At 39.2% G+C, this 25,830-nt stretch overlaps 1 protein-coding gene across 3 annotated transcripts; it reads right to left on the reverse strand.

The window, feature by feature from the left end:
• On the reverse strand, nt 1-25,586 carry LOC146485203 (long-chain-fatty-acid--CoA ligase 6-like). 3 transcript variants are annotated; one of them, XM_085103587.1, is made up of 23 exons: nt 25,339-25,586; nt 22,788-22,899; nt 21,630-21,697; nt 20,808-20,909; nt 19,873-19,972; nt 19,519-19,691; nt 18,256-18,288; nt 16,814-16,865; nt 15,405-15,481; nt 14,982-15,059; nt 14,374-14,456; nt 14,224-14,275; nt 12,805-12,887; nt 12,230-12,284; nt 10,094-10,192; nt 9,534-9,606; nt 8,416-8,504; nt 6,933-7,049; nt 5,634-5,690; nt 4,404-4,493; nt 3,199-3,300; nt 2,597-2,668; nt 1-1,766 (listed from the first exon to the last, which is right to left on the reverse strand). In XM_085103587.1, exons 1-23 carry the CDS (start codon nt 25,348-25,350, stop codon nt 1,578-1,580), a joined length of 1,968 nt encoding a protein of 655 aa, XP_084959713.1. In that variant the 5' UTR covers nt 25,351-25,586; the 3' UTR covers nt 1-1,577. The 3 variants fall into 3 exon arrangements, with proteins under 3 accessions (XP_084959713.1, XP_084959712.1, XP_084959711.1); XM_085103586.1 differs by having other exon boundaries at nt 25,064-25,586; XM_085103585.1 differs by lacking the exon at nt 25,339-25,586 and having other exon boundaries at nt 22,788-23,258.
• Between the last annotated feature and the right edge of the window lie 244 nt (nt 25,587-25,830).

Here is a 25,830-nt window from a genome sequence, read left to right on the forward strand (position 1 = left end):
TTTTTTCAATATTTATAAAACTGTAAATGGTTTGAACCCAGGAGTCATGTCATAAATACTTAAATTATGATCATCCGGGTGAGTGTAGTCCTGAGAAGGACTGTTTAGGGTGACTTTGACTGACGTTCTGACAACCTGAGCGGAAGTCATCTTCAGAGTCAAGTGAATTGTGGAACGTCAGTGTGCTATAACGTCAGATGGTTTATACTGATGTCTCTGGGCCCAGTTGCTCGAAGCATGGTTAGTGCTAACCCGGGTTAAATACCATGACAACCTATAGGTTTTAATACCTCTTTACCAATGTTTAGCACTAACCATGCTTCGAGCAACTCAGCCCAGCTGGTTGTTAATCTAATTGGTCAACGGTGTCGAGATGTTATTGGTCGTTTGTCGGTAAGCCGTGATGTTATTGGCTGTGAAGACTATAAAAAGTGATTGGTACGTTTCAATCCGCCTTTTGTCAGTCAAAAGTCTGTGGGTCTATCGTTAGTAAAATATCTATTGTTGTCTGTTTCGTTGATGTTGTCAATAAGTATTTGTATGGTGCAGGTAGTTGTAGGCTACGGTTGAGTGGCGTTAAGTTAGTAAACCAGCTTTCCAGAGTGAGTCGTTGATAGTCATTTGTACTGTAGGTAATGCACTTGGCAGAGTCTCAGTCGATTTTTGACATCACCATTTCTAGTTGCTCGTTAGTGTTCAGTCAGTCGTACGTCTAACTTTTTGCCGGTCTCACCGATGTAAATGGCCTAGCAGTTGCAGCATTTGATCTTGTAAACTGCTCCCTGTCTGCGGTTCGTACTTTCGTCAGTAGTTGTCGTAAAGTGGTAATAGGTTTGTGAGCTACGTGTTTGATCAGACGCGTCGTCTCTGGTTACGGTCCCTATAATTGTTGCGATGTGATGCTTATGTTGTTGGCTGTCAGATGATCCTTTCTCTATTGACTCTGTTATATTAGCCACAATCCCATAACCAATTAGATAAACCTTCATCCTATGAAATTCGCATTTTGGGGATATGAGAATAGTTGTAAAATTCGCTCGCTTTTCTTTGTTCTTTTTTTTTAATCGTTATTTTGTGGTTAATAAAGAATTACCTTTTTAAAAGGTGGTGATTTAATCTTTCTTGTTAGACTGGTGTGCCCTTGGCCTGCCAACGTCTCATTCACCTTGCGACTTTCACGTTTTTAGTCCACTATATGCGACATTTTACAGGACAAAAGTACTTTTTGTATCAGCATAACATACATCATTTTTATTTACTTTGTGTCTTCGTGCGTCTTCATTTTGTGAGAACGAAGATTGTGTAGTTTTAAATTGTACAAATGAATAAAATATTTTGTTTTACTCAAAAAAGCCTTCATGCTTTATTTCCTAAAATTACCAAAAGGTGCTGGTTTCATGAATATTTGATATATATCATAAAGTGTCAGGCTGTGAACGTGTGAGGGATAATATTTAAAGAAACTGTTTCTTGTTCAGCGTTTGTCCCAAGTTCAAACAGGCGGCAACGACCATAGAAGCTTGAAAAGCTTCCTTTTAAGTCTTCAAAATATTGTTCGATTTTTTCCAGCACTTTTATCAAACCACTTGCTTAATCTCAAAACTTGTGGAGCGTAAGTACTTCGCCTGGTCGTCAACTTCTGCATTAAGTTCTTGGAATTTCCCCTCAAAGGCCTTCTGGACAATAGGGCGCTTGGTCTTAAACGTCGGAGTCAGAAAACCATTTTCGACAGAAAACGGCTCGTTGTGCAAGTGGATGGCTTTAACCTGCAGTGGAAAAATTATACAGGTAAGGTATTGGTACACTCCCGAAAGGCGCGTTTAAACGTTTTTAACATTAAAATAACATTCGTTCAACAAATTAGGTGAATGGATATTGGGCAAATGTTGGATGAGCCGAGTGGGAGTATTTAGGGCTTCAACGCCATTCAACATTTTCAAGAACAAAAGAAAGGTTGAAGCGATGTTGAATGAAAGTTTAAACCGATTTATATTTGATTCAATACACTTTCAACGAGCTTTCAACACTTTTTTTGCACTTTCCACAATGTTGAACGACCCGTTCAAACGCCCCCGAGATTTAGTTCAAACAAGCTTTCGACGCATGCTGAAACAAATGTTGATACTATTTAAACGGGCCTTAATTAAAGAGCAATTAAGTCTATATTTGGAAGAAACTGTTGTTTGAAGGGGGGTTTAAAAAATGTATTTAATTAAAAAAGGAACACTTCCAGACAGTTTCCCTAACACACTGTAGAGCACCTTGGGTTGCCTGTGGACTTTCTATTTGTTTATTAATAAGCCATTTCCGAGTTGCTTTGAGCCTCATTATGAAAGCGAGGCTAAGTGCAAAGTTTCTGTTATGGAAATTCGTTTTCATTCACACGCAAGCAAAACTAATTTTCATATGAAAAGCTTTGCACTTAGCCTCTCTTTCATAGTAAAGTTCAGATTAACTCGGAAATAGCCCAAACTGAATAGAACGGCAAAAAGGGAAAACGGAAAAAAAAATTAATATAGACAAACAGATCAACACAAGAACAAATTAAAAAAAAAAGATAAACAACGTTAACCCTTACTAGGTAGTAAGCACATACCTGCTCGAAAGAATTCAGTTTGGCTTCTTTGCCTTTCAGAATAATATCGTTGAAAATTTCCTTTTTCACATCCTGTAAAACACACAGATAAAACGATTTTAATCATATTTTTCGTTCTTGACTTGAAGCGCTCTATTTGTTCCTCCTGATATCAATCGTCTCAAAACGCTCTTCTTCTTCAAGGATTTGACTCGATGTGTTAGATTATTATAGCTTGGTGACTTTCATGTCTTTTCTTTGCCTCATCACTACATGTAACTTAGTGACTTATCAAGTGTAATTCCCAAGCAAAGATACGCATTCTAAAAGTCACAATTACCTTGTAAACGGGGATATAACCTTGATTTCTGTGTCTCAGATTGTCATTCTTGACATTTGGAGTCGGTTACTAACAGTTCAAGCAGTTATTGCCCTAACAATCTCTTAATTATACTCAGCTGGTCATTACTTAACGGACGCAGAGACGTAAGGTTAATAACTAAAGTGGTATTTTATCTCCCGCATGGGGACAGCTATCTTTTAAAGAGACCGTGATCACCAAGGAACATATTGATCTTACCATGACACCAATTTTCCATTCTTATCACGTGGCAATGCATTACCTCATTTTCACACAGCTGCGCAAACTCTCCCGGGATCTTCTTAGCTCGTGCCCAGGGCTCCAGCACCTCTTGGTCAGGTATGATGATGGCAGTAACGTATGACTGAAATAAATGAAAGAAATTACTTTTAAAATACCGCGAGTATTATGGTCAGAACTTCTGCATATATCGACCATATGTGGTGGCCCCCTCCCCGTGACGTGTTAAGTATAGAAAACGCATATCAACCCATCTTCACAAGTGTGGAGCCGGAAAAGGTCGATCGCTTCAAAAGAAATACCAAAAAGCACTTTTCCACTCAAGCTTTTTGTATGTTTTCTCCCATTCGAGAACCAACAGCTATCCCCTTCTGCGCATGACTGACGCTGTCAGTAACGCGCGCGCAGTCAAGCCAAAGGCTCTGGGGTCAAGAATGGTTTTCTTGGGCTAGCTGGCATTTTTATCCTGACGTATTTTTCTCTTGTCGCACATGAAGCCATTGCCAGCTCAGCAGTGCGCTTTTTGATACCTGTGAGTTGATATACGACTCGACTTTTTGGAGTGGCTTTTAACTTGTCTTTGATTGTCACTAACCTCTAATTTAATTAAAACTAGAATAAAATCCAGTGATTAGAGAGTTTTATATCCGAGTTTACCGCGAACCGTGAACCGCTGGAGGTCACGTAACCGAGTCTTCACGTCACGTTTGAGGTTTTCGACATGCGTTTTCAACGTGGAGAGGTAGGTTTTCACGTATGTCATTTACCTGAAAGCTTTTAGCGTATAACTCTTGTTTTATCTCACGAAATTATACAAAAATCTTTATCAAGTCTTTAGCAAGTCTTCATCCATTAACAGAGGCACAAATTTGGGTGAAATGCTAAATTTGTTAAATCCTATTGGATTTTGAAAACAAGTGCCATTCATGGCTGCTGATTTAAAATGGCGGCCGTAAATTTGCAAGAAGACCTGATGTAAGAATTTACAGCTCTTCACCGCTAGATAACCCAGTGTTACCGTAAATTACTTTTATTTCTGATTGATATTTCTCCTACTTCTACATGGAAAAATAAACCTAGAATCCACTTCTTTAATCCACCGCCAATCTAAATCGAATTACGTTTGAACGTCGAACCGCAAACGGGTAACCACAAACCGCGGTTAGAGGTTCGCGGTAAACTCGGATCTAAAACTCTCTATTAATCGATCAGACGTCATGTACCCACCTTTAAGCTGTCTCCATGCACAAAGGCCTGGGCCACGAGAGGACTTCTCAAGTAAACATTCTCAATCTTCTCCGGTGCCACATACTCACCCTACAGAAAAGGTAAACTCCTTTAAATTTAAATTATGTCATGTAAAGAGTATCAGACGCGTGTTTTGCTATGCGCGCGCATACGTCACATAGCGTCATCATGTCGCCAAAGGTTTGTAATCTTCTTTTTCTGTTTAGAATTGTTTGGTGGTCAATCGATGCATTACTAATCAACAAATTGACATTTGAGACTGATAATTATTAGCGGTATACACAGTCAACCTTATTTGGAGGTGCGTAACAGATCTTATTATTTCGGCGAACACTTTGAAAGGCAATGGAGTTCAAAAGGTGTTGTCTGGACATAAGCAGCTTAGAAGAATTTAGGGAACTTGTCTTAACAAGCTTGTTCGAAGAGGACCCACCTTGTCTCGGGTAGAGGGGTTATCTAAGACACAACCTATCTCAAGAACATTACCGACAAAATTTTATTGGCTTTTTGTGTTGGCACAGAAATATTCAGCTAGCAAGAGTCAGCATTGCTAGATGAACAAGAAAAGTGAGGTTTGAATCTTATTGTCATTTTTTACTGCTGGGTAGAGGGGGCTGTGCAGGCAGAGATCACCATCTATTTTGTGGTTTGGTGGGTCCTGTTCGAGTATAGTGGTTTTGACCACTTCAGTTTCTTGCTCAATTTGGAACCAAGAAATGCTACAATGCTACTCTGTTAGATATTTCAACATGGATGCGAACCTTAAGTTTGAAGGGGAAATTTTCACTGTTTGTAGTATTACTTTAAAATTTACATTGATGGAAACAGTAAAAAAATTGTTCAGAATTTTTTTGACAATAACTTCACTAGTACGCAAAAACTAGTGTTTAATAATTATTTTTGGCTAGAATGGTCAGGGTTGAAATGGATTGAGATTGGTCATTTTTTTTAAAGTCCATTCTGTGTATTTTGGAGAGAACGCTATAAAAAGTGATTATAGTTCGTTCCTCCCGGGAGAAATCACTTAATATTTTCTACTCTGCGCACCAAGGGTAATTTTGATGTCAGAGAAAGGGTGCCTTGTCAAATGTTCTAACAGTTTTAACCGAAGCCCAGAAATATCCAAGACAGTGTCATTTAACATCGAACGAATAACACTTATTGTACAAAATAGATACAAAGTAATGATCTCTTGAAGAGGAGAAATACCTGAGCAAGCTTAAAGATGTGCTTGACGCGATCCACGATTCTTAGAGCGCCATTATTCTACAACGAAAAAAGGAATATTTCAACAGCCACCATTACACCGTTACACGTTTCACGTTTGCTAAAACAATACTGCATGATCGATCATTAAACCTATCTAGACCGGGAAGTTGGGGTGGGGTGGGGGTGGGGGGGGGGGGGGTGAGAGATGCTGCCCGCGGCGAACATGAATTTCATTTTTGGTATTTCCGCCAACGCTATGGAACATCAGGACTTTCTGGAAAATATTTGATGTGGTCTGTTAGTGTTCATTGACTATGATATAACCATGGCAACCAATTTTTGATAGGCAGTTTTTTTCAGAAAATGGAAAATCCCGTTTCAAAATGAAGAGAAATTGCTTTTCTAACTGTAACTTTTCTGTTTTTAGCTCATATTAGTGTTCCTTTATTTATTTGATTTTTACTTAATTTTGGCACTTTCCTGCAGTTTTGGGGAAATCCAGAAGTCCAAGATGACGGATCCAAGATCAGATGTCATTTGGCAATCATGGCTTAATTACCACGATGTATGACGTCATCACCTTCCATTGCGGACCTTAAAGGAAACATCTCTGGACGTACTATTTATCCTCCAAGCCTCATAATCGTAGCTTCTATAGTTGCCAACTTATGGAGGGTGGAGCAGGGGGCAGATTCGGTCCGAAAAGACGAAAAAACAAAAAAAAAAAAAAAAAAGCCCGGCCTAGGCAGGGTCAACGAGATTAGGAATCACGTTAACGGTAAAAGCAAACGTGAGGTTCGCGCTAATTTTCTAGAAATAACTGGTACACAGATGAGAACATCCTAGGAGAGCCAGGGGCAGTTAGTCGGGTAGCAGGGATTTTCGATGGAGAAAGTTTACTGCTGTAAGAACGAGACGAGCCCCTGGGCAATTTACCGAACCAGTTCCAGAAGCATTTAAATTCCCAACTTTTGATTGGGGAGAAATTCAATTTTGATTGGGCAGGAATTCAAACGCTTCTGGAACTGGTTCGGTAAGAGTAATTTCCCAGGGGCTCTCTCTCTTTCTTACAGTAAACTTTCGCCCACGAAAATCCCTGCTACTCAACTAACTGCCCCTGGGTCCCCGAGGATGAAATGAGAATAGTGCAAAGCAATTCTGGCTTATGAGGCTAACCCCAAACTACTTTATTTTGCCGAGTAACTGAAAACAAAGGGTAAACAAGGTCATATGTTTAGTTCTACCATTTGCCGTTTGCCTTTAACGTAATTCTAAATATCTTTTTTAACATCATTTTACCGGAAGCCATTCTCCAATGTCTCCAGTATGGAGCCAGCCATCCTGGTCGATAGCCTCAGCGGTTTTCTCCGGAGCCTTTAAGTAGCCTTTGAAGACATTTGGTCCCTTTATACAAATCTGAGGAACAGTTGAGATTAAAAACGTGCGTTAATAGAACATTATGGTGGTGTTTGAAATTTAAGGTGGCCGTCACAGTTTTCTAGTATACAGGTGTTAGTAAACATTATATGCAAACTACGTACTTTTGCGTGCCCGAAATTAGCAAGGTTAGCTAAGAAGAAATGTATTTTGATGTTTATTGTTGAGCTAGGTACCGTTGCCATGCAGCGAGCTATTAACCGTCCACAAATAAAAGGTTTCCTTTATTTTTAGAAAATGAACTCGTTAGTAGCTCGTTAGTAGCCAGTATCATGATACTTTGACGTAATTTTCAGAACCACAAACAAAAAGATTCCGTTTTCCCGAATCCATGTTATGCTGCATGTGTATAGTTGCGTACACGAATTTTTTATCTCCAGAAAATCTCACAAAATACTGACAGTGGCTCTGCTTTCATGAAATTTTGACAGAGAGATCTCTTGTAAATATTGGTTGTGCATGCTAATGTTTTGTGAAAATACCTTCCGTCAGATTTGGGTTTTTGCTTATAGACGAGGTACGGTTTTAGAGAACTACTGTTTTGGCAAATTTCACGAAATTCTAACAAGCGATTCCTTAGAATCTAAAACAGTTCATTTTCACTTAAACGACCAGAACAATTTTATGGTTAAATGCGCATGCGTGGCTTTTAATTGCAGAGATGAAAAGCATGCAAAAAGGCTTAGCTTGTCGTGAACTCATTTTCTTTGCTCGGTGATAAAAGAAAAAGGGTTCACAAATAAGAACCTGAGTTATTTTCTGAACAAAAATCAACTTTGTGATCCATTTGATATAAAATTGAAGGATCGCTTAAGCGACGCCGTACTTGCTTACCACAACCCTAGCATGCACTTAATAGGATTATTAAGGCCCCATCCACACTAATACGTTTTCATCTAGACGAACACGCAAAACATTTTTCTTCCACACTAGAGTTTTCGCATCGTTTTCACCTGTTCACACTTAAACGCTCGAAAACGAAGTAAACGAATGGGACCTGGGATTGCGCATCATCACAAGACCATCCACCATCTTGCACAGATGTTCTGATTTGGACTGTCACCGTTTTCAAAAGTATCTGTTTTCACCAGTCCGCAATAGAAACGATGCGTTTTCAAAACGATGCGTTTTCGAAAGTCTTCACTTTGGAAACCGTTTTCAAAAGTCTCCGTTTTCATTGGCGTTTTCAGTCGTTTTAGGGTGAAACGCATCAAAAAGTATACGTTTTTAAACGAAAACGTACTAGTGTGGATGGGGCCTAACTGGTCCTGCAGATTTAATTGTAGCATTAACTGAACTTGTAAAGCGCGTGCAAACTGTGTTAAGACATCTTAAAGAAACATACCTCTCCCCTCCCATCTTTAGTGAAGCACTCCTTTTCTGGAACATCCACCAACTTTATCGTATTACTCGCCAGCGGCGGACCCACGTGACCTACAAATAAAAATGTAACCTATTACAATACAATACAATACTTTATTGACACACCCCATAAGGGTTTTTCAATGACAATTTGCAATCATAATCAAGAAATAACAGTTAAAAAAAACTTTACATAATAAAGCATTCAATATATAAATATTTAATAGCAGTTTGAGCACAGTGATTGCCTTAAACGTAAAAGTTCAGAAGAGCAAAAATATTTGTTGCCAAAAGGCGAGGTCAAAAGGCAAAACAATCCAAAAAGTTGAATAAAACAGCTGTTAGACGTGGAAAGTACAGCCTCGTACTCATGCTGGAACGTAGGAATCGGGTTGGTGTTTTGAGAGCATTTACATGTTAGCAGAAAGGTTTTTTGTCAAATACTTGATCTGTTTTGACCAAGATACAGCAAAATTGCAGTGACAATGCCCATTTAAATCTACAAGATGATTCTTGGAGTCGTCGGCAATATCATTTGAAATCACATGATTATTTCGCGCAAAATGTCCCGCACTTCATCATCACCATCATCATCATCATCATCATCATCATCATCATTATCATCATCATCATCATCATCATCATCATCATCATCTCAATTAGGTCGGTAAAAGCCGGTTAGGCAAAAGGCCAACCACTTACAAAATTACATGCCACAATAAGTAGAATGCAGAATAACAATTAACTATACAAATTGACATGTTCTTATTAAGCTAATGAACTAAGATAATTCTTAAATTCGACAAGAGACGTAATGTCAGGCCTATCAGGGAGGAGCTGATTCCAGTCTCTGGCAGTTCTTGGAAAAAAAAAAGAAAATTTGAAAACGTCTTTCTTACGGTGAGGTTCTATCAACTGCTCCTAGTACGAGTCTCATTACTAAAATTTTAAAAATCGTCAATCTTAATGTCAACTAAACGATGAATAATTTTATACATGAAGACCAAGCGAGAGTTTGGCTTCATATAGTACGGTTTTACAACTAACAGTTCAATGTTTGTAGCTTCAGCGTGCAATAAGCCAATGACCAATGTAACACACCTATTGAGGTGTCTTTGACCAAGGTCAAGGTCGCCGCAGCAGCATTCTCAGTTTGGCCATATCCTTCTAACACCTGAAATAACAATAATAATAATAATAATAATAATAATAATAATAATAATAATAAACATTTAAAGCTTAAAGATTCGTTGTTGTTTTTAATCTTAATCTTACTCCATTGAAATTGCAAGAGTATACCTTCCTTTTACATGAATAGCTTCTAGCCCACCATGCAACGAACTGAATTTTTGTCAAATAGTTGCAAAAGTGTGAAAAAAATGGCTAAAATTTCGTTGATTTCTCCGCTGTCAGTTAATTATGATGGATATTAGTTACCTTTTACTTCTTTTTGTATCGTATCAGTCATGTCCTTCCCATTAACCAAACAGTGTCGAGTGTCGTTTAAGGGGATCAATGATGTCTTTCTCCTTAACCGAACAGTATCGTTCAATCGTTCAATCTATTTCGAGATTTAGAGATTGCATGAAGATCTTCAAACGTTTCCTATACTAATTAACGATTATTGAGAGAGGAAATATTACGTATACCTAAGTACTTACGTAACATGCTCCCAAGACGCATCTTAAGAATGTCATAACTTTACTGGACAAAGGAGCAGCTCCACTGGTAATAACCCGAACGTTTCCACCAAGGACCATCTGTAAACCATTAATAATAAAGGAGTTATAAGCGTAAATCCTTTACTAAACCCATCTTCTATCTCTTGTAAACCCTTTGCCGGCTTTGAAGATGTTCTGTGGGCGTTAAGTGGTAGCTTGCAATACCGGCGTATTATTTTGGTTCAGCGCAATAGCCGCTAATCTTGGATGTTAAAAGCAGAGGAAGATTGGGGAGAGTAGAAAGTGTGACCAACGTGACAGGAACATGGCGGCGGCTAGGACTTAACGACTAACCTAGATTCTGACTTTCGCGCGCCGCCCTAGGTCTACCGACCTAAATTGCCCTCCCAGCGAATAAATAGGTTTGGTTTTATCCTTTCTATGTGTGATACGCGTCACCTCGCATTTATTCGGATTAAAGTGCATCTGCCATTTACTTGCCCAAACGCCTAATCTGATCTAGGTCACACTGCAGAGCAGGGATATCAAAATCCGGTGAATCGATTGTGTGGTAGATTTTAGTATCATCTGCATAAATCTTGACAGTGGATGTCAAATCTGTCGAGATGTCATTTATGTAGATAATAAACAAAATAGGGTCAAGAATTGTTCCTTGGGGTACCCTGGACTTTACTGACGACCAATCCGAACACTTGCCTCTGATAACAACGCGTTGCATTCTGTTTGTCAAAAAGTGCCTAAACCACCGCAGTAAGGGCCCGTCTATGCCGTGCCTATTCAGCTTCAGCAATAAACGTTCATGTGGCACACGATCAAAGCTTTAGACAGTTCTAGTAAGATCACATCAGTAGGTTTAGAACAATTTCTAGCTTTAGCCCAGTCATAGGACGCCAGTAACTGCAGAAGAGTGGATTTACCACTGAGGTTCGCGAATTGATCCCGGTTTAATGGCTAAGGCCATTAAACAAGGTTCATGGGACAAACATCCTGTATACTGCTAGGATTAAAATCATGTGTGGCATATGCGCAATGGAATAAATGTGATGGAATATTTTTTAAGCCTGGTGAATAATTGAGAATGATTTATTATTAAGTGACACAGGCATACTCGTAGTAGTAATATTGTAAGGAGTAATAAGGTGCGGGTGCTTGAATATAAGAAATCTTTATCCAGGTGAACTTCGAATGTGGAGGTTACTAACTTGAGCAGTTGAACACCCTCGCTAACTCTGCCAAGCATCTTTGACTTAGAGAGACTCGCAGACTGAAGTTAACGGCCTCCTCATATGAGCCCGGGGATTAGTGGAATGAATTTTGCCTTCTGTTCATTTGGAAAATGTCAGTTCGGTTACTGAGATGAAAAGGAAGAAATTCTTCATTTTGGTCTTCTCTTCGTTTGAACGTTTATCAAAATCATCCGGCAATTGTGAAGCAACCGCAGGCCCCAACATCACGGATGCCTCGTCCAGATTAGAGTTTTGCTATCTCCACCAGCAACCCTTGGCGCTAAGTTTGTTATCAGCTTCAAAGTCAAGGCCATTTTTGAGTCGCCCCCGTAGCCAGAGCTGGAGTGTTCGATGCACGTGAGAAAGATTTCCAGCCCGGTTACCGAGATCTCGGTAACCGGACTAGGCTACCTTCTCGTATGAACACATCGAAAGTTGTACAAGGGAAATGGTGGTGAAGCTAGATCGATCTCGGAAACCGGGCTCATATGAAGAGGCATTGTGACCTATTTGTGATGTGACTTTGAATGACCAAAAAACACATTTGCATCGACGGAGTCATTAAAATAATGGTTCAATTTTGTTAACAGTAACCCCAATACTACATAGAAACTAGTGTTAGTTATCTTTGGCCGCGGATGGCCAAGGCTGAAATGGATTGAAACTTGATGCATTGGCCAATTTTTTCAAGTCCTTCCAGCGTATTTGGAGAAATCGCTTAAAAAACTGATTACAGTTTTGAGCTTTTGAACTTTTGAACTTTTAAGCTTCCCAGGAGAAATAACTTTATATTTTATCCTCAGTGCTCTAGGGAAAATTTGATGTTTATTTTAGCGAAAAGGTATCTTGTCAAGAAACCAAAAACACAGACAAATTTCCGAAGACTGACCTTGATTTTCTTGAACACAACCTTATCCCAAAATGTGTCTCCTCTGATGATTCCCCTGAAAATTCAGAAAATGTCAATCAAAACGTAGCTCAGTGAACTGATTCAGTAACATGTCGTATCGAAAACGGATACCAAAAAGAACGCACCGCCTTCCACCCAAGGACCTTAATTTTAATTTATACCGAACACCAAATGTTCGAAAAGGAATACGCCCGAGAACCGCAATGAATGTGATCAAGGGTGCAACACAAAAAACCCTTGAATGCCTCCTGTTAAATTGAAACAAATATTATTTATACTTAATTATCCGCTTCCCGAGAAGGGCTTTTCAGGGGTAATGACGCAAATCGGATAGAAACAAATATTTCAAATAAAACATAACACTGCTAAGCCAGCAAATCAGCTGGCTGTTCACAAGCGCGGCCGAGGAGGTAAACTCGGGCTACCGAGAAACACCTCAGGACGTCCAAACTTGAAGTCCGTCGCCCCAGCCGCTCGAGAAAGCTCAGGCTGCTTCCTTAGCACGGAACATGAGAAATGTTTAAATAAAAAAGTATTGATTAGCTGATACTAACCTTTTCAAATCTGCTTCTTTCTTCGCCAGGGCTTTATGAAACAGCCAGCTTTTAATTTTGCTCTGCGACAATTGGGCCATTACCTAAAATTCGCATTTAACCAACCAAGTGAGATTGCTATTTACTCCTATGAAAGGTTGTGATTGAGGGGGTTAAGAATAATATGCATTTGTTTATACACGATAAGAACTACAGCAAGCCTGACGTGGCCTTGTAAAACGCAAACAAACAGAACTGATAAAAAAAATTAAAATTAAAAATTTACATAGTTAACCCTCATATACAGTGTAACATTATCTGTGCCTTACGGTTTTAAAGATTCTTCATCATAAAAAGACGAAAGATTTTTGCCTTTGGGTTGTAATACTAACTTACTCATTATTTAAAAAACCCCATCCATCCAAAAATATGCATGCTGACATCGATCCACTCGTAAGTTTTTTTTATAGGATTTTATCATGACAACTTTTTATCAACACCTGTCGATTTCATTAGCTGTTAGCTCATCCCTTAGACATACTTTTGGAAAGTGTGAGAGACTCAGCTAATAAGTGTCCAAGAATTGCTGGGACAAGTAGCATACGAGAGGCTAAGCCATCTGGCTTTTTCATCTTCTTTCGAGCAATTTTGATATGTTAACCGAAATTCTAACTTAGCTCAGAGGCTTACAAGAATAATTAGAAGACATAATTAAACAGAGGTTCAAATAGTAAATCAGTTCTTTTACCGGATTCCCCTTTGCCTAATAGCTAAGTTAGAGTTGCAATATAATTACCGAAATCGGTCTATTTTGGGTCATATTCAAGATGGCGGTCATCTTGATGGCCATTTTGGATGACGTCACAAGTACTTATCAGTTTCATAATCTTCAATATGTAATCCTTGCTGTACATAAAGGAAGGGTATTTATCAAGGGTGGATTAATTCGACACAGCAAAATTTCATGGCTAGCTCACTGCGTGACATTAGAAATATAATATAAGATGGTGTAATGAGTAAGTATAAATCTCGTGTACGGAGACATATACTGGCGTGTAAGGATACCGGCGTACAAGGACTGTGTAATGACCACTATGCGTTTGAACTTCTTATGTATATGGAATCCTGGTACAACTGCATAAGATCCACATACTTTCTTGGCATACCCTGACGTATACTAATCATTACACGGGCCTTATACTTCGTGCCACGTCCTTATATTTTCAGTATATGACATTGTGTACTGACTGTATACGACCTGATTAAGGGACCGTATACTAATAATTCCGTGCAGTGTAGAGAAGGAGATATAGCTCCCTCGTCCCTGTAAGACAGTGTTGTTATGAGCTTTATTTTACGAGGGCTGCAGTCACGCGATAGTAATTCTAAACTAACAAACATGCGGCGCTAACGCTTATAAAACAAACCAATATGGTTTACCTTGTCATAAATTCTACCAAGCAGCCGAGGAACAGACGGGAATATTGTTGGCCTAAGGAAGAGAATTCGAATGTTCACATTTCAAATGCAGCAGTTTAATGAAATTTACTGTCGACCAAGCGACGATTGCAAAACAAAAAGAAGATTTACTTCAACTCTTGAATATCCTCCAGCAGAAGTTTTACATCACCTCGAAAAAACCCGACACGAACACCATTGAAATGACAAAATTGCTGAAAACAAAACAAAAGAGATAAATCAGTGTTGCATTCGTATACTGACCCTGTCATTTGTGTTTATTTCATAAACTCTATTAATTTAAGTGTCACTCTGGGATACACCTCTTCCCTTTTATAAACATGACGCCCTCCCAACCCCACCCGTCCTCACCTTTGAAGTTTGCGTTTTGTAGTTAGTGTACGCTTCCTTGTCTATAAAGGTTTTCTTCCAGCATATGATGGCCGGGAAGAGAATGTTGGTTGGTTAGTTTTAAGTTCTTATTTTAGGGAAAAAACAAAGGAAATTTGAAGAGGGAAAGAAGACAAGGTAGAAACGAAAGTCGAAACATTATGATATCATTCCATACGTAGTACTTTGCGGTCCATTTGAGGGGAGAGGAAGACTGCGCTGTACTAAAGTTTATCTTCGATGAAGGGTATATGGAGTGACCGCATTTTCAAAACAAGTTGAAGTCTTGGTGGGTATGAACTTCAAGTCGTATTCGCAAATCATCAGTGCCGTTGTTATTATTTATTTACCTGAGCCAAGCGCTCGTAAATATGAGCAAGAGGTAGATAAGAGATCATGCAATCATCTGGAGTTATTGGTATCCCTGCCTGTCACAAAACAAATGAACAAGAAACTTCAGTCTTTTCATTATAAAAGATCATTTAAAAGTTGTCATGACATCATCGAGCCGTCTCAAGTCACGCTTATAATTATCTGATCAAAGCACATCAACAGGATACAGTGTTGAAAAGAATAATCCTTAAAAAGCGCTGTAGCGCTATAAAGTTAATAGGTCTGAAGAGTTGACAGCCTCGTTCCGAGCTGAAAGTCGGAGGTCTAGGAACAAGCGCGACAGTGGTAGTCTCATCTTAAGTCTTATCGATCGACGGTATCGATAAGGTATACTGTACTTGGAATCGATATTCGAATAAAAGTGAGTTTATCATACAAACCTCTTCATAATGCACTTGAAGAGCAGCCACGCTTGCATGCATATTAAGATTAGTTAGCATGGCGCCTTTCGGTGTCCCTGCGTGACAAACATCACAAAGACATAAGACAAGATATACTGCATGAGCGTTGCGTGACTCCGGCCCGAGCGGCTGCGAAGGAGACTACATCGCCCATGACTTGCCCTTCATTTAGATTTATCTTAGGATCACCCCACAGTCTGTAAGCATGAATCTACATCTACACTGAAGGCGCAGGGAAATTTTTAACACAGCGTAAAATTTATTTTCATTTACCCGACAATGAAGTGTTACTTTCTGGCATTGGATGACGTATGAAAACCAGTTTTCACTGCCGCTTGTATTGATTTCTCAGCCTCCGTATGGCAAGTAAATGAACACAAATTAAATTTTCAGATCATTTTAGTTTCCTTCTATTGATTTTGTTCATATTTTGGTTAATTTTGGGGTTTGGGGGGGGGGGGGGGGTGGGGAGGGGCCTTATAATCCAAGATGGCGGATCGAAGATGGTTGCCGTTTGGGTATCATGACGTAATTCTAATGTAATATGACAACATTACTTCCCGACATGGACTCCTATATCTTTGGGCGTGCTATGTGGATACACATAGATACAGGAGTAGTTGCCTTATCTCCTTGGAGATATGGAGATATGAATCCGTTAATACCCATACTGAACATACTTCATTTTGTAGAATCTTGGGCATTAAGTAAATATGCCTGAAATTTTCGTCTTTTATTGATTTATTTTAAAACAAAAATGCTTAAACATGCAACCATTTACTTTGGAACTAGTTTAACGCAGCTAGATACATTTTGTGAACAGTGTGGACCTTTCCCGTAAAAGCTGTTGGGCTAGTCCGATCTTAGGCTATTGATTTTTTTCACACACAAAAAAAATAGAAGTTTCGGTAACTGAAGCTTATTCAACCAAAATGTTTCCAAAGTAAAAGCCCAAAGAAAAGTATACTCTCCACCTCAGTCATTATTAAGAAAATTTCTCACTTCTTGGAATGAAACGGAAAACAAAAACGTCGCACAACATTAAATCGAAAACCTAAAATATTCGAAAACCCATCTCGACTCATCGAAAAGCGTGGAAAAACGCCCCAATCGGCGTGGAGGAAGCTTGTTCTTGACAAACAATAAATGATCGATTTATTTGAGTTATTTTGGCTGGACTGGAAAAAGAGAAAAACGTCTGAAGATCTATAACTTTTCTGAAACGTCTTCATTGACATAAACTGTACCATTCAATTTTTTAACGTCACTTTCCGGTTTTTGACGACAAATAATAAACGGCCCAGGCCACCGACGCTTGTACCGATCATTTGCATTTTACAGCAGAAGTGACTAAAGTAGCATGGAAATAAAAGACATTTATATTATACCTGTTGTTCCACTCGTGTAACATATAGTAAATATGTCATCGGGCTTTCCAGGCTGCGAAGAGAAACACCAAATTAGCAATTTGCCCGAGTTTGTTACATCCTGTCTAAATGGAAGTCTAAATGCGACTGAGGCAACTGATATGTTATAAGTACGTAAATTATGATCATCCGGGTGATTGTAGTCCTGCGAAGGACTGGTTGTGGTGACTTTGACTGACGTTTCGACAACCTGAGCGGAAGTCATCTTCAGAGTCAAGTGAATTGTGGAACGTCAGTAGGTGGTATATACTGATATAAATTGATCCGAGCGCGGATTAACATCTGGACTTCGTTGACCAATCAGGTTAACAACCAGAGACGTATATACCACCTACTGACGTTTCACAATTCACTTGACTCTGAAGATGACTTCCGCTCAGGTTGTCGAAACGTCAGTCAAAGTCACCACAAACAGTCCTTATCAGGACTACACTCACCCAGATGATCATAATTTACGTACTTATGACATGACGCCTGGGTTCAAACCATTTACAATTTTATGATATATGTTAGGAGAAGAAAATGTGTACATTCAAGCTATAGTGAAGGGGTCTACTGTGGCTTCTGCATAGAATTTTGTTTAGTCAATATCTGGTCGAATTCTTTCATGTCATGAGCAGATCAGAAGCAGTTTATGGCGCCTTGGACATGAAAACCTGACGGTACGCTACTACTCTACACTGGATTGGATCCTGACTTTTACAAGTTGCTAGCATTTCAGTTGGGAGTTTTTAGATTTCTCAGAGGCATAGCATTAACAATGATAATAATAATAATATTACTAATAATAATGAAAATGATAATGATAATAATGCTTACATTCTTATAGGTCGTATTTCTGAAATTCAATGCGCCTTACACTGAACACTCTTTACATTTGTAAACTACGGAAACTTTTTTACAAACAAATAGCTAATTATCAAATAGAAGAAAGAGCCTCGAAGTTAATACGCAACTTAAGCAATTGCGAAAAGAAAGCCTGACAAACAAATCCAGGCTTGAACGGGATTCGAACCCATGACCTCTGTGACGCCGGTGCAGTGCTCTACCAACTGAGCTATCAAGCCAACTGGGAGCTGGTCATATTGTGAGTTCGTGATATACCCGCGAAGGATGAGTAAATGAATGTAAATATATGAAAATGTATAGTTTGAACTGCGGAGCTAATTAGTTATACGTTTCTGCCTATATTTCCACTAAAGTATTTCAATTTAAAACTTATAGTTCCTACGTTGTCGCCTATCTTTCCACTAAAACGATCGAGAACAATCACAGCGTTTTCAACTCAGTGATCATTTTTTCCTGGTTTTTTGATTATTTCAGTATGGAATAAAGGACAACAAAGCCACTTAACAAATAGGCGAGGCCTTTCGCCGGTATTAATCTGTTCAACTGCCACTTACGTTTCGGTCTTGAGGACTGTTTGTACCAATTTGCTGAAAAAAAATTACAAAAATGTTGTACCTCATCAATTACACCTTGAATGTTGTAAATTTGACATTTACCAGTGTCACTGTTAAAATTAACTTTCAAGGTGAATCAGTAACATTTAAATATCTGAAAAACCAAGATTCACCCTGTGAATTTACTTTTTTATCCCGAAATAGTGTTACAGGTGTAATGGGTCTCTTTCCTGTCCAAAGACACGTTGTGAACTGGGCATCTTGATTCACGAGAAATTGCCAAAAACGAAACTCAGTTGTAATGACTCTGAGATGGGGCCGACGTTTTCGAAAGCCAATTAACAATGGTCCGTCATAAACTCAAGATGAGGTCGTGAATTAATCCTACATGAGTTTAGTGATTGAAATCGTTGAAAAATTATCTCCACTGACCCTCGTTAGACAAACTTATGTTGTGCACCTCATGAGAGGTTACTTTTGGACATACTATCTGCCAACTAAGTTTCATTGTCATAGCTGTAATGTTGCATGAGTTATGAAATGGGTGATGTGGAGAGTGGAATCCACACAGCCCCAAACCGCAAGATCACTGGTAGGAATAATATTACCAAAATGTCTGCGTTTCCATAACAACGATCTCCTCATTTCAGAAACGATTAAGGTTATCATTCAATCGACCACCAATCAAACAGCAATCAATCAATCAATCAATCAATCAATCAATCAATCAATCAATCAGTCCGTCAGTCAGTCAGACAATCAGTCAGTAAGTCAATCGATTAATCAATCATTCAGTCAATCAATCAATCAATCAATCAATTAACCAATCCATAGGTCAGTCAATCGATTAATCCAACAATCAATCAATGAATAAACTAGTCAGTTAGTCAGTAAGACAATCAATTAATCAATCAGTCAATCAACCAATCAATCAATCAATCAATCAATCAATCAATCAATCAGTCAGTCTGTCAGTCAGTCGTCATTCGATTAATCAATCGATATCAATCAGTAAATCAATCAATCAATCTATCAGTCAATCAGTCAGTCCGTCAGTCAGTCAGTCAGTCAATCAATCAATCAATCAATTAATTATACTCAGGTAGTCAGTCAGAGAATCGATTAATCAATCAACCAATCAATCAATCAATCAATCAATCAATTAATTAATTGATTAAAGTGAGCATAACCAAAGTCAAAATCTCTCAACGTGAAAACGTAAAACTACTAAAAATGTGCAAAATTTTAAATTGCTCAACTTACCTCTACCTCCAGGAGGCTTAACAGCTCAATTCGAAGAGATTCAGCTTCCCGTTTCTCGTCTCGTTCCACGGGACCATCAATTTTAATAACCCTTTTTAGTTTTTCACAATTTTTAGCATTGTCAAAAATAAATCGAAGTTTGCTCCCGTTACAAATGATCGTCTCAATGTCCGCTGAAATCACAAATAAGACTCCAGGTTAGTTTCTTGATAAACAGGTGTGAAGTCAGGCTAACCTGCCTGTTTCGAACGTTTTTAGAAGTGTTTCTTTTTCACCTTGAACTACAACAATCCTACCCATATAACTCTTACACACAATATACTTTTAATTTGAAAGACTTTCCTGATTCATTACCATGGTTTATAATGTAAACACATCCCTCAGCTCCGTGTGTGTCATAAATGGGCACAGAGATCATGGAGTACATCTGGCACGCAAGATCCGCTAAATCCCACTGGAAAACAAGACACGTTTAATTACTGTTAGTAACAATTAAGAGAGAAACAAACATGGTGAGAACCGTATAGTTGACATTTTTGACAGTGAATATTAGGTTGTCCTTTCATGGCGTGATAGCCTGCAATGCAGGCGTATTTTTGGAGCGGGAGCGCTGAATAATCCTTCGTTGCTGTCATCTTGGGCGAAGAAGCGCGAGAGGGCTGGAGCGAGTCAAAAGTGACCCTAAGGGAGAGAACGACTGGCTGACCTCAGCCTCCTTCAAATACGCGAACTAAATTTATTATTCAGCGCTCGCCCATGGAAAGCGCCTGCACTGCAGGCTAATGGCGTGATGACCTCATCACGTGACCAGTTGAAAAGCATGTACACAAAAAAACGTGGTTGATACGAATTGTGAGACGATTTCGATGAGTTAGGATACGATTTACGAGTTAGAATAGCTCATTTTACAGTTGTGTGCCTGGTGACCTGGCCTTGAATTGGAAGCGAGGCTGGGGGTGACCTTGTCTTGATACAAACCTCACTGTTTTGCGGAATTGCATCCCGGTCGGGATACATTTGTATTTGATCAGGGGCACGTGACCAAGAATCAACCAATCACAGTGCTTGTTTTGTTGAGTGAAAGTCTTGCTGTACAACAATAAAAGTTGACTTGTAGTGTCGAATGAAGAGCGAAGATTTCTAGCACGTCTTTAGCAGGGAAGGAGCTTTGCCAAGTTAAATTTAAGATTTAGATTTAGAACCTGGTATCAAGAACACTAAGAGATAAATCGGAAAATCAGTTGCTATAGCCAGCTTTTCGCTGCAGATTAGTCGTATTTACTGTTTACCTCGATGGAGTTTGGACCGTAAATTCCAACAAATGTATTCTGCGACGGTTCGCAGCCGAGTTTTACCAGCCCTGAACCTAAGTGAGTGGCACGCTCATGAACCTGCAATATAAAGATTAATAATATAAAACAATCAACGACGAAGCAAAGGGAAATCAGATGCAAGGGTGATCTGGGGTATTTTAGTTTTCTTCCCCCCCCCCCCCCCCCTTTCATCGATCCTCACCCCACCGCCCTTTAAGAGTGCGCACCTATTTAAATTGCCACGATTTTACTGTGTTTGTGTGAAAAATAGCTCTATGAACGTGTTACCTTACACTATGAGCAGTCCCTTACTTTTCAGGAGGCCGGGGCAAGGAGAGGGCTAGCATTTCAGTTTGGTGAACTTCATTGTTATAATTCCTCAGCGACAACTTGCGTTGCTCATTCCATTGTCATAGAATGCGCCATGTCACAAGTGTTACATGATTTAGCACCTGCCTACTTGTCATACCTCATATCAGTTACCAAGTCTTCTCGTTATAACCTTTTTCGCAGCACTGACAATGGAATTTTACTTCAGCAACCTCAAGCCGAGTCCTGTTAGACTCTTAGGTGATCGTGCATTTAATTTTGTGCTCTTAAATTATATGGCACGCTCTTCCCTTCATCATCCGGTCTACTACAAATCTGTCTTCCTTTAAAGTTATTTAGGAAAGCCTTCCATTGATTGTTTTTTTCTTTTTTACTATAAAGCGCATTAGAACATTTCGTGGTTAATGCACCATATAAATATTGACCCAGTATTTTTATAAGCAGCAAGGAAAAAGTTATGTTAAATACCTCTTCAAAAGTCATCCATTGGTACTTATTGTTCGGCCCACCCCTCGCTCCCAAACATGGCCGCTGTCCTGCGAACAGAAAGGTGGTACCAAATTAAGTGCATCTAGCTGGTTTGCCAACTGAAATCGCTGCTCTCCGCCGAATAAAAGGTTTATTATAGTGCAAGTGTATGTGTAGAGAGGGGGTGGAAGAGATGAAAGTTTGGCTATGGTGTTCTTGACGGAGCAGTGGGAGGAAGAAAGTAACTGACGTTAACTTAAAGATTAATCGGGCTAATTTGGCTCAATTTGACAAAGAAAATGGGCAAGGAGACGAAAATCAGCCCGAGTTTATGAAAAGCTGTGTATGCTGGTGCTACATGGTTTGATAGGCTAACACTGAGAAAGGTCGGTAACAGAATTGTACAGCTTCAATGGGTTGTAGTGCTAGTAGACAGGCGAGGACGGTTTCATCTAGTTTTTTCACCTTTAAGAAAAAACCGTTGCAGTTTTATCTATAAAATCATGAATTGACCAAGCCGCACTTACGCAGCACCATTTTTTCTACTTATTAATGACAACCGAGGTAGCCTCTCTTATAATCCTGGTGGTTTCTTGAGGTCTCCTCGCCATTATTGTAAATTCGATCATTTCTTCTATTTTTATCAAGGCAAATAAATGACGATGATGATGAGTTTTGAATCAGGGCGATTTTCACCCAGCGTTGAACCAACAGAAAAAGAAATCGGCCAACAAATTGTAACGTGTAAATTGACCAATGTGATTGAACCGGGCTACTAATTGGACAGGTAAATCAGTGCGTGCTAATTGGCCTGCATGGCACAAAATTCCGCAGAGTTTGTGTGGGTAAGGTTCGATCAGTATTAAATGATTACGGCTGCCCTAAAGGAAGATGGATGACGTGCTAAATTTATCAGCATCAACTGAAAATGTCAACACCGCGAGCTGTATAAAATTAAATTAATGTACATGACTTCAACTGGTAGACCACAATTTCACCCTTCATTTCAATAATAAGGCATAAGGTTGCGTTTTCCTCAATTCAAACTAGCGGATAGAAGTCATTCCGAGAGAGGAATTTAAGGGCCTCGTTTCCTTAATAAGTTGTATAGTTAACGTTCCTTCACTATATTGTTTCCTGTTCAGGTTACGTCATTACCTCCATTTTTCACAGCCCTAAGGAAACTTTCGTAAGGCGTCCTGGCGTCATCAATGACGTGCGTCACCAACTCCTTTCTCGTGGCACTTCTTCGTGCCCCGTCGCTGGAACCCTGGAAATAGTGGACCAATGGGAGAAAATAATGTAATTTCTGACGTTTAAGTGACATGGGAACGAATTAGTCAGAAATTAATATTCTAACGGCACGACGGAAGGTTGGCGGGGCATCATGGCATGTTTCGGATTATTTTATCCAGGTGATTTTAGCGTTCGCGGGAAAATTAAGTCATTCTTGTTGGGCCAGTCTCTTGTATAGACCTTTTTCATAAATGGCGGCCGATAAATTATTCTTTTATTTTCATGGAAATTAGCCTTACTAGCCTCGCTAGCATGGGCAAAATTTAATAGAATTTTTACCGTAAAACGAGGTTAGTAAGGCTAATTAACATATTTTGAAAAGAATAATAAATCGGCCGCCATTAACACTCATTATTAGTATGCGGTGTTTAATGTTTTTCTCGTATGCTAATTTCCAACGTTCACAAAAGCATAATTGTTATGAACTCTCTTGACTCACGCTTTTCCAGGAATGTTTTTGAAGCCGTTCAAAAAACTCGTAGCACGTGTTTTATCGGGTCTGCACCTCGTGGTTTTAAACCTGATAAAACACTCCTGCTCGTTTTTAAAATATTACATGATGCATAAACTAATAAAGAGCACGTTACATTGGCTATCAGGTAATCAGGGTGTAACTGACCAGTATGATATGTTGAATACTCGCAGATAAATTAGCTCATTTCAAAAGCTGTAAAATTTTTAATGCATGGCTGGGTGGCAGGAGTTTCTTTGTCCCAAGGTACTTATAGGATGAACATTAATTCTTTCTCATTTCATGTCGGGCTTCATGCGTACTTCTCCCCGGCTCTTTGCTTGAGCGGTGTAGATGGCCTTGGGACGATTGAGGTTGGTTTTTTCAAGGCAATGGAAACCGGAAGTGATCACTGAGAAAGCGTGATCTTAGAAACCCTCTGGCCAAATTACAGAAATCGTGGGCTCTGTCATGCACATTTTCGGAGGTCAAGTGATTACGGACCTTACTCTTCCGACTCTTTATAGAATTAACTCAAATTTCCATTACTACTTGTTTCCACTTGTCATGACCACTCTCAATGTACCTAAGAAGAAAGCGATACTGCTCGCAATGAAGTATCGATTCTGTTTCAATATTTCCAAATATCGTAGTATCTCGGACTAAAGGCTTTGATATTGGCCCAGCTTCAACTCACGCAAGGTTATGCTAATATTATTGTCAATCGATAAGTGTTGTTTTCATTTAAAATCAGCGGGAACCTAGAAAGAAAACAACAAATGCGAACAAAACAAGGAAAACGAAAATTAAATAGAATTTTGCATATGCTAAATTTGTAAAAATTAATTCTGGATCAACCGGTTGATCGTGTCTTTGCTTTATAGTTAATATTTCCACGGTTTAAACTACGATCCGCATTAACCCCAATTCTTCAAGAGGCAAACTTTCAGTTTTGTAATGCTTTCAAGTGTTATTTCGCCAACTTGTTGAGCCTGTGAACGGAATGCTAGGGTATATGATAATTCAAATGCATTCTGTTGAACAGTTGTATTACCTTTGCTGTTTTTTGCACTGATTTCATTTAAGCCTGAAACAGAAAGTTTAGTAAGTCTGCCAAATTCTTGCTTATTAAGCCGTAACCTTACGCTCCGAAGAATTTTATAATGACAGCCGAGCACATAACTAGAAAACCACTAAAACAAAACAAATGAATTCATGTTTGGCGATCCATTGTGTTGAGTGTTACAAGAAACAAATTTGAACTTTGCCTCGAATTTCTGTGACATAACTCATGTCATTAATATTGTTAACTGTTGCATTGTTAAACTGAGAATTGTCTGCGCGGAAACAAAATCGAATATCAAATGTTCTCAGGTGCGTGTGCGTATGGTGTTGTTGTCCGTTCTTAACGAACAAAATTAATGGCAACCTCATAGATTTGGTAACTTTGCACTAAAGTTGTTACTTGTGCCAAAAGTGCACACAATTGTTTATCTTGTTATCGAAGTAGTTGTTGTTGTTGAAGCATTCACAATTTTGTTATGTCCTCAAATACTCAACCAATTCGATAGCTCTTAATCCCTCTGATATAATATCGCGGCGGCTACGAATTCGTTAACTTGATGCAGTTCGTGTCGTTGGTAGCTTCATCGCCGAAAAGCTTTAGAACATTACACGAAAAGCTTACCTCAAGTTCTAAAGACTGCTGCATCCGTCTGTTCGTCAAAATTAAAACGATATACTGATGTGTCTGTCGACTATACACGGGTCACACAAGGGTGTAAAGCAACACTCGGTCTTGTAAAGAATGAATTTGTTAATTGCTTGACGATGCATTATTACGTGCATCAAATCGCGCATATTCCGAGGGCCGTAATACAATGTGTTCAACAGCGCATGGAAAAGGACATCTTTTCCGCACGGCAGGGCATGCGAAAACAGTTCAAATCTCCGGGTTCAAACCTCTTCTGTCATATGGCTGACTCCTCGCGAACATAGGGACCGCTGTCAATAAGGGAGTACTCTCTTGGGAAAGACCAAGATTTATGTGGAAATTGCATAACAATGTCACTACTCGGGCTCACGTTTGGATGACGGTGAGTCCGTCCTTTAGGATGTTGGATATAGAGGCTTTCGAAGGAAAACGGGCTGAATAGAGTCCTCAAGTAACGACGTCATTAAAAAATGTGGGCGTGAAAACTGCTCAGTTGCCATCGTATTCGAGTTCTCGGAAAGGATGCGACGTGGTCGAGTGATTAGAGGCGGGGACTCGTAATCTTGGGGCCCTAGTTTCAAGTCCTCTCTGACCACTTGCTTCCTTTGTTTCTGGGTGGTCTCCTGTTCAAATCCTTGGCCACTTTTTGTAAATAGCCAACTGGTAAGCATTCCTGCTAGTTGGGATTTTTAAAAGTATATGTTCTGTTAAAGTCAGTTTGTTTGATTATATGGCCCCAC

Source organism: Pavona decussata, unplaced genomic scaffold, assembly GCF_977016875.1.
Source record: "Pavona decussata unplaced genomic scaffold, jaPavDecu1.1 SCAFFOLD_27, whole genome shotgun sequence".
NCBI lineage: Eukaryota > Metazoa > Cnidaria > Anthozoa > Scleractinia > Agariciidae > Pavona > Pavona decussata.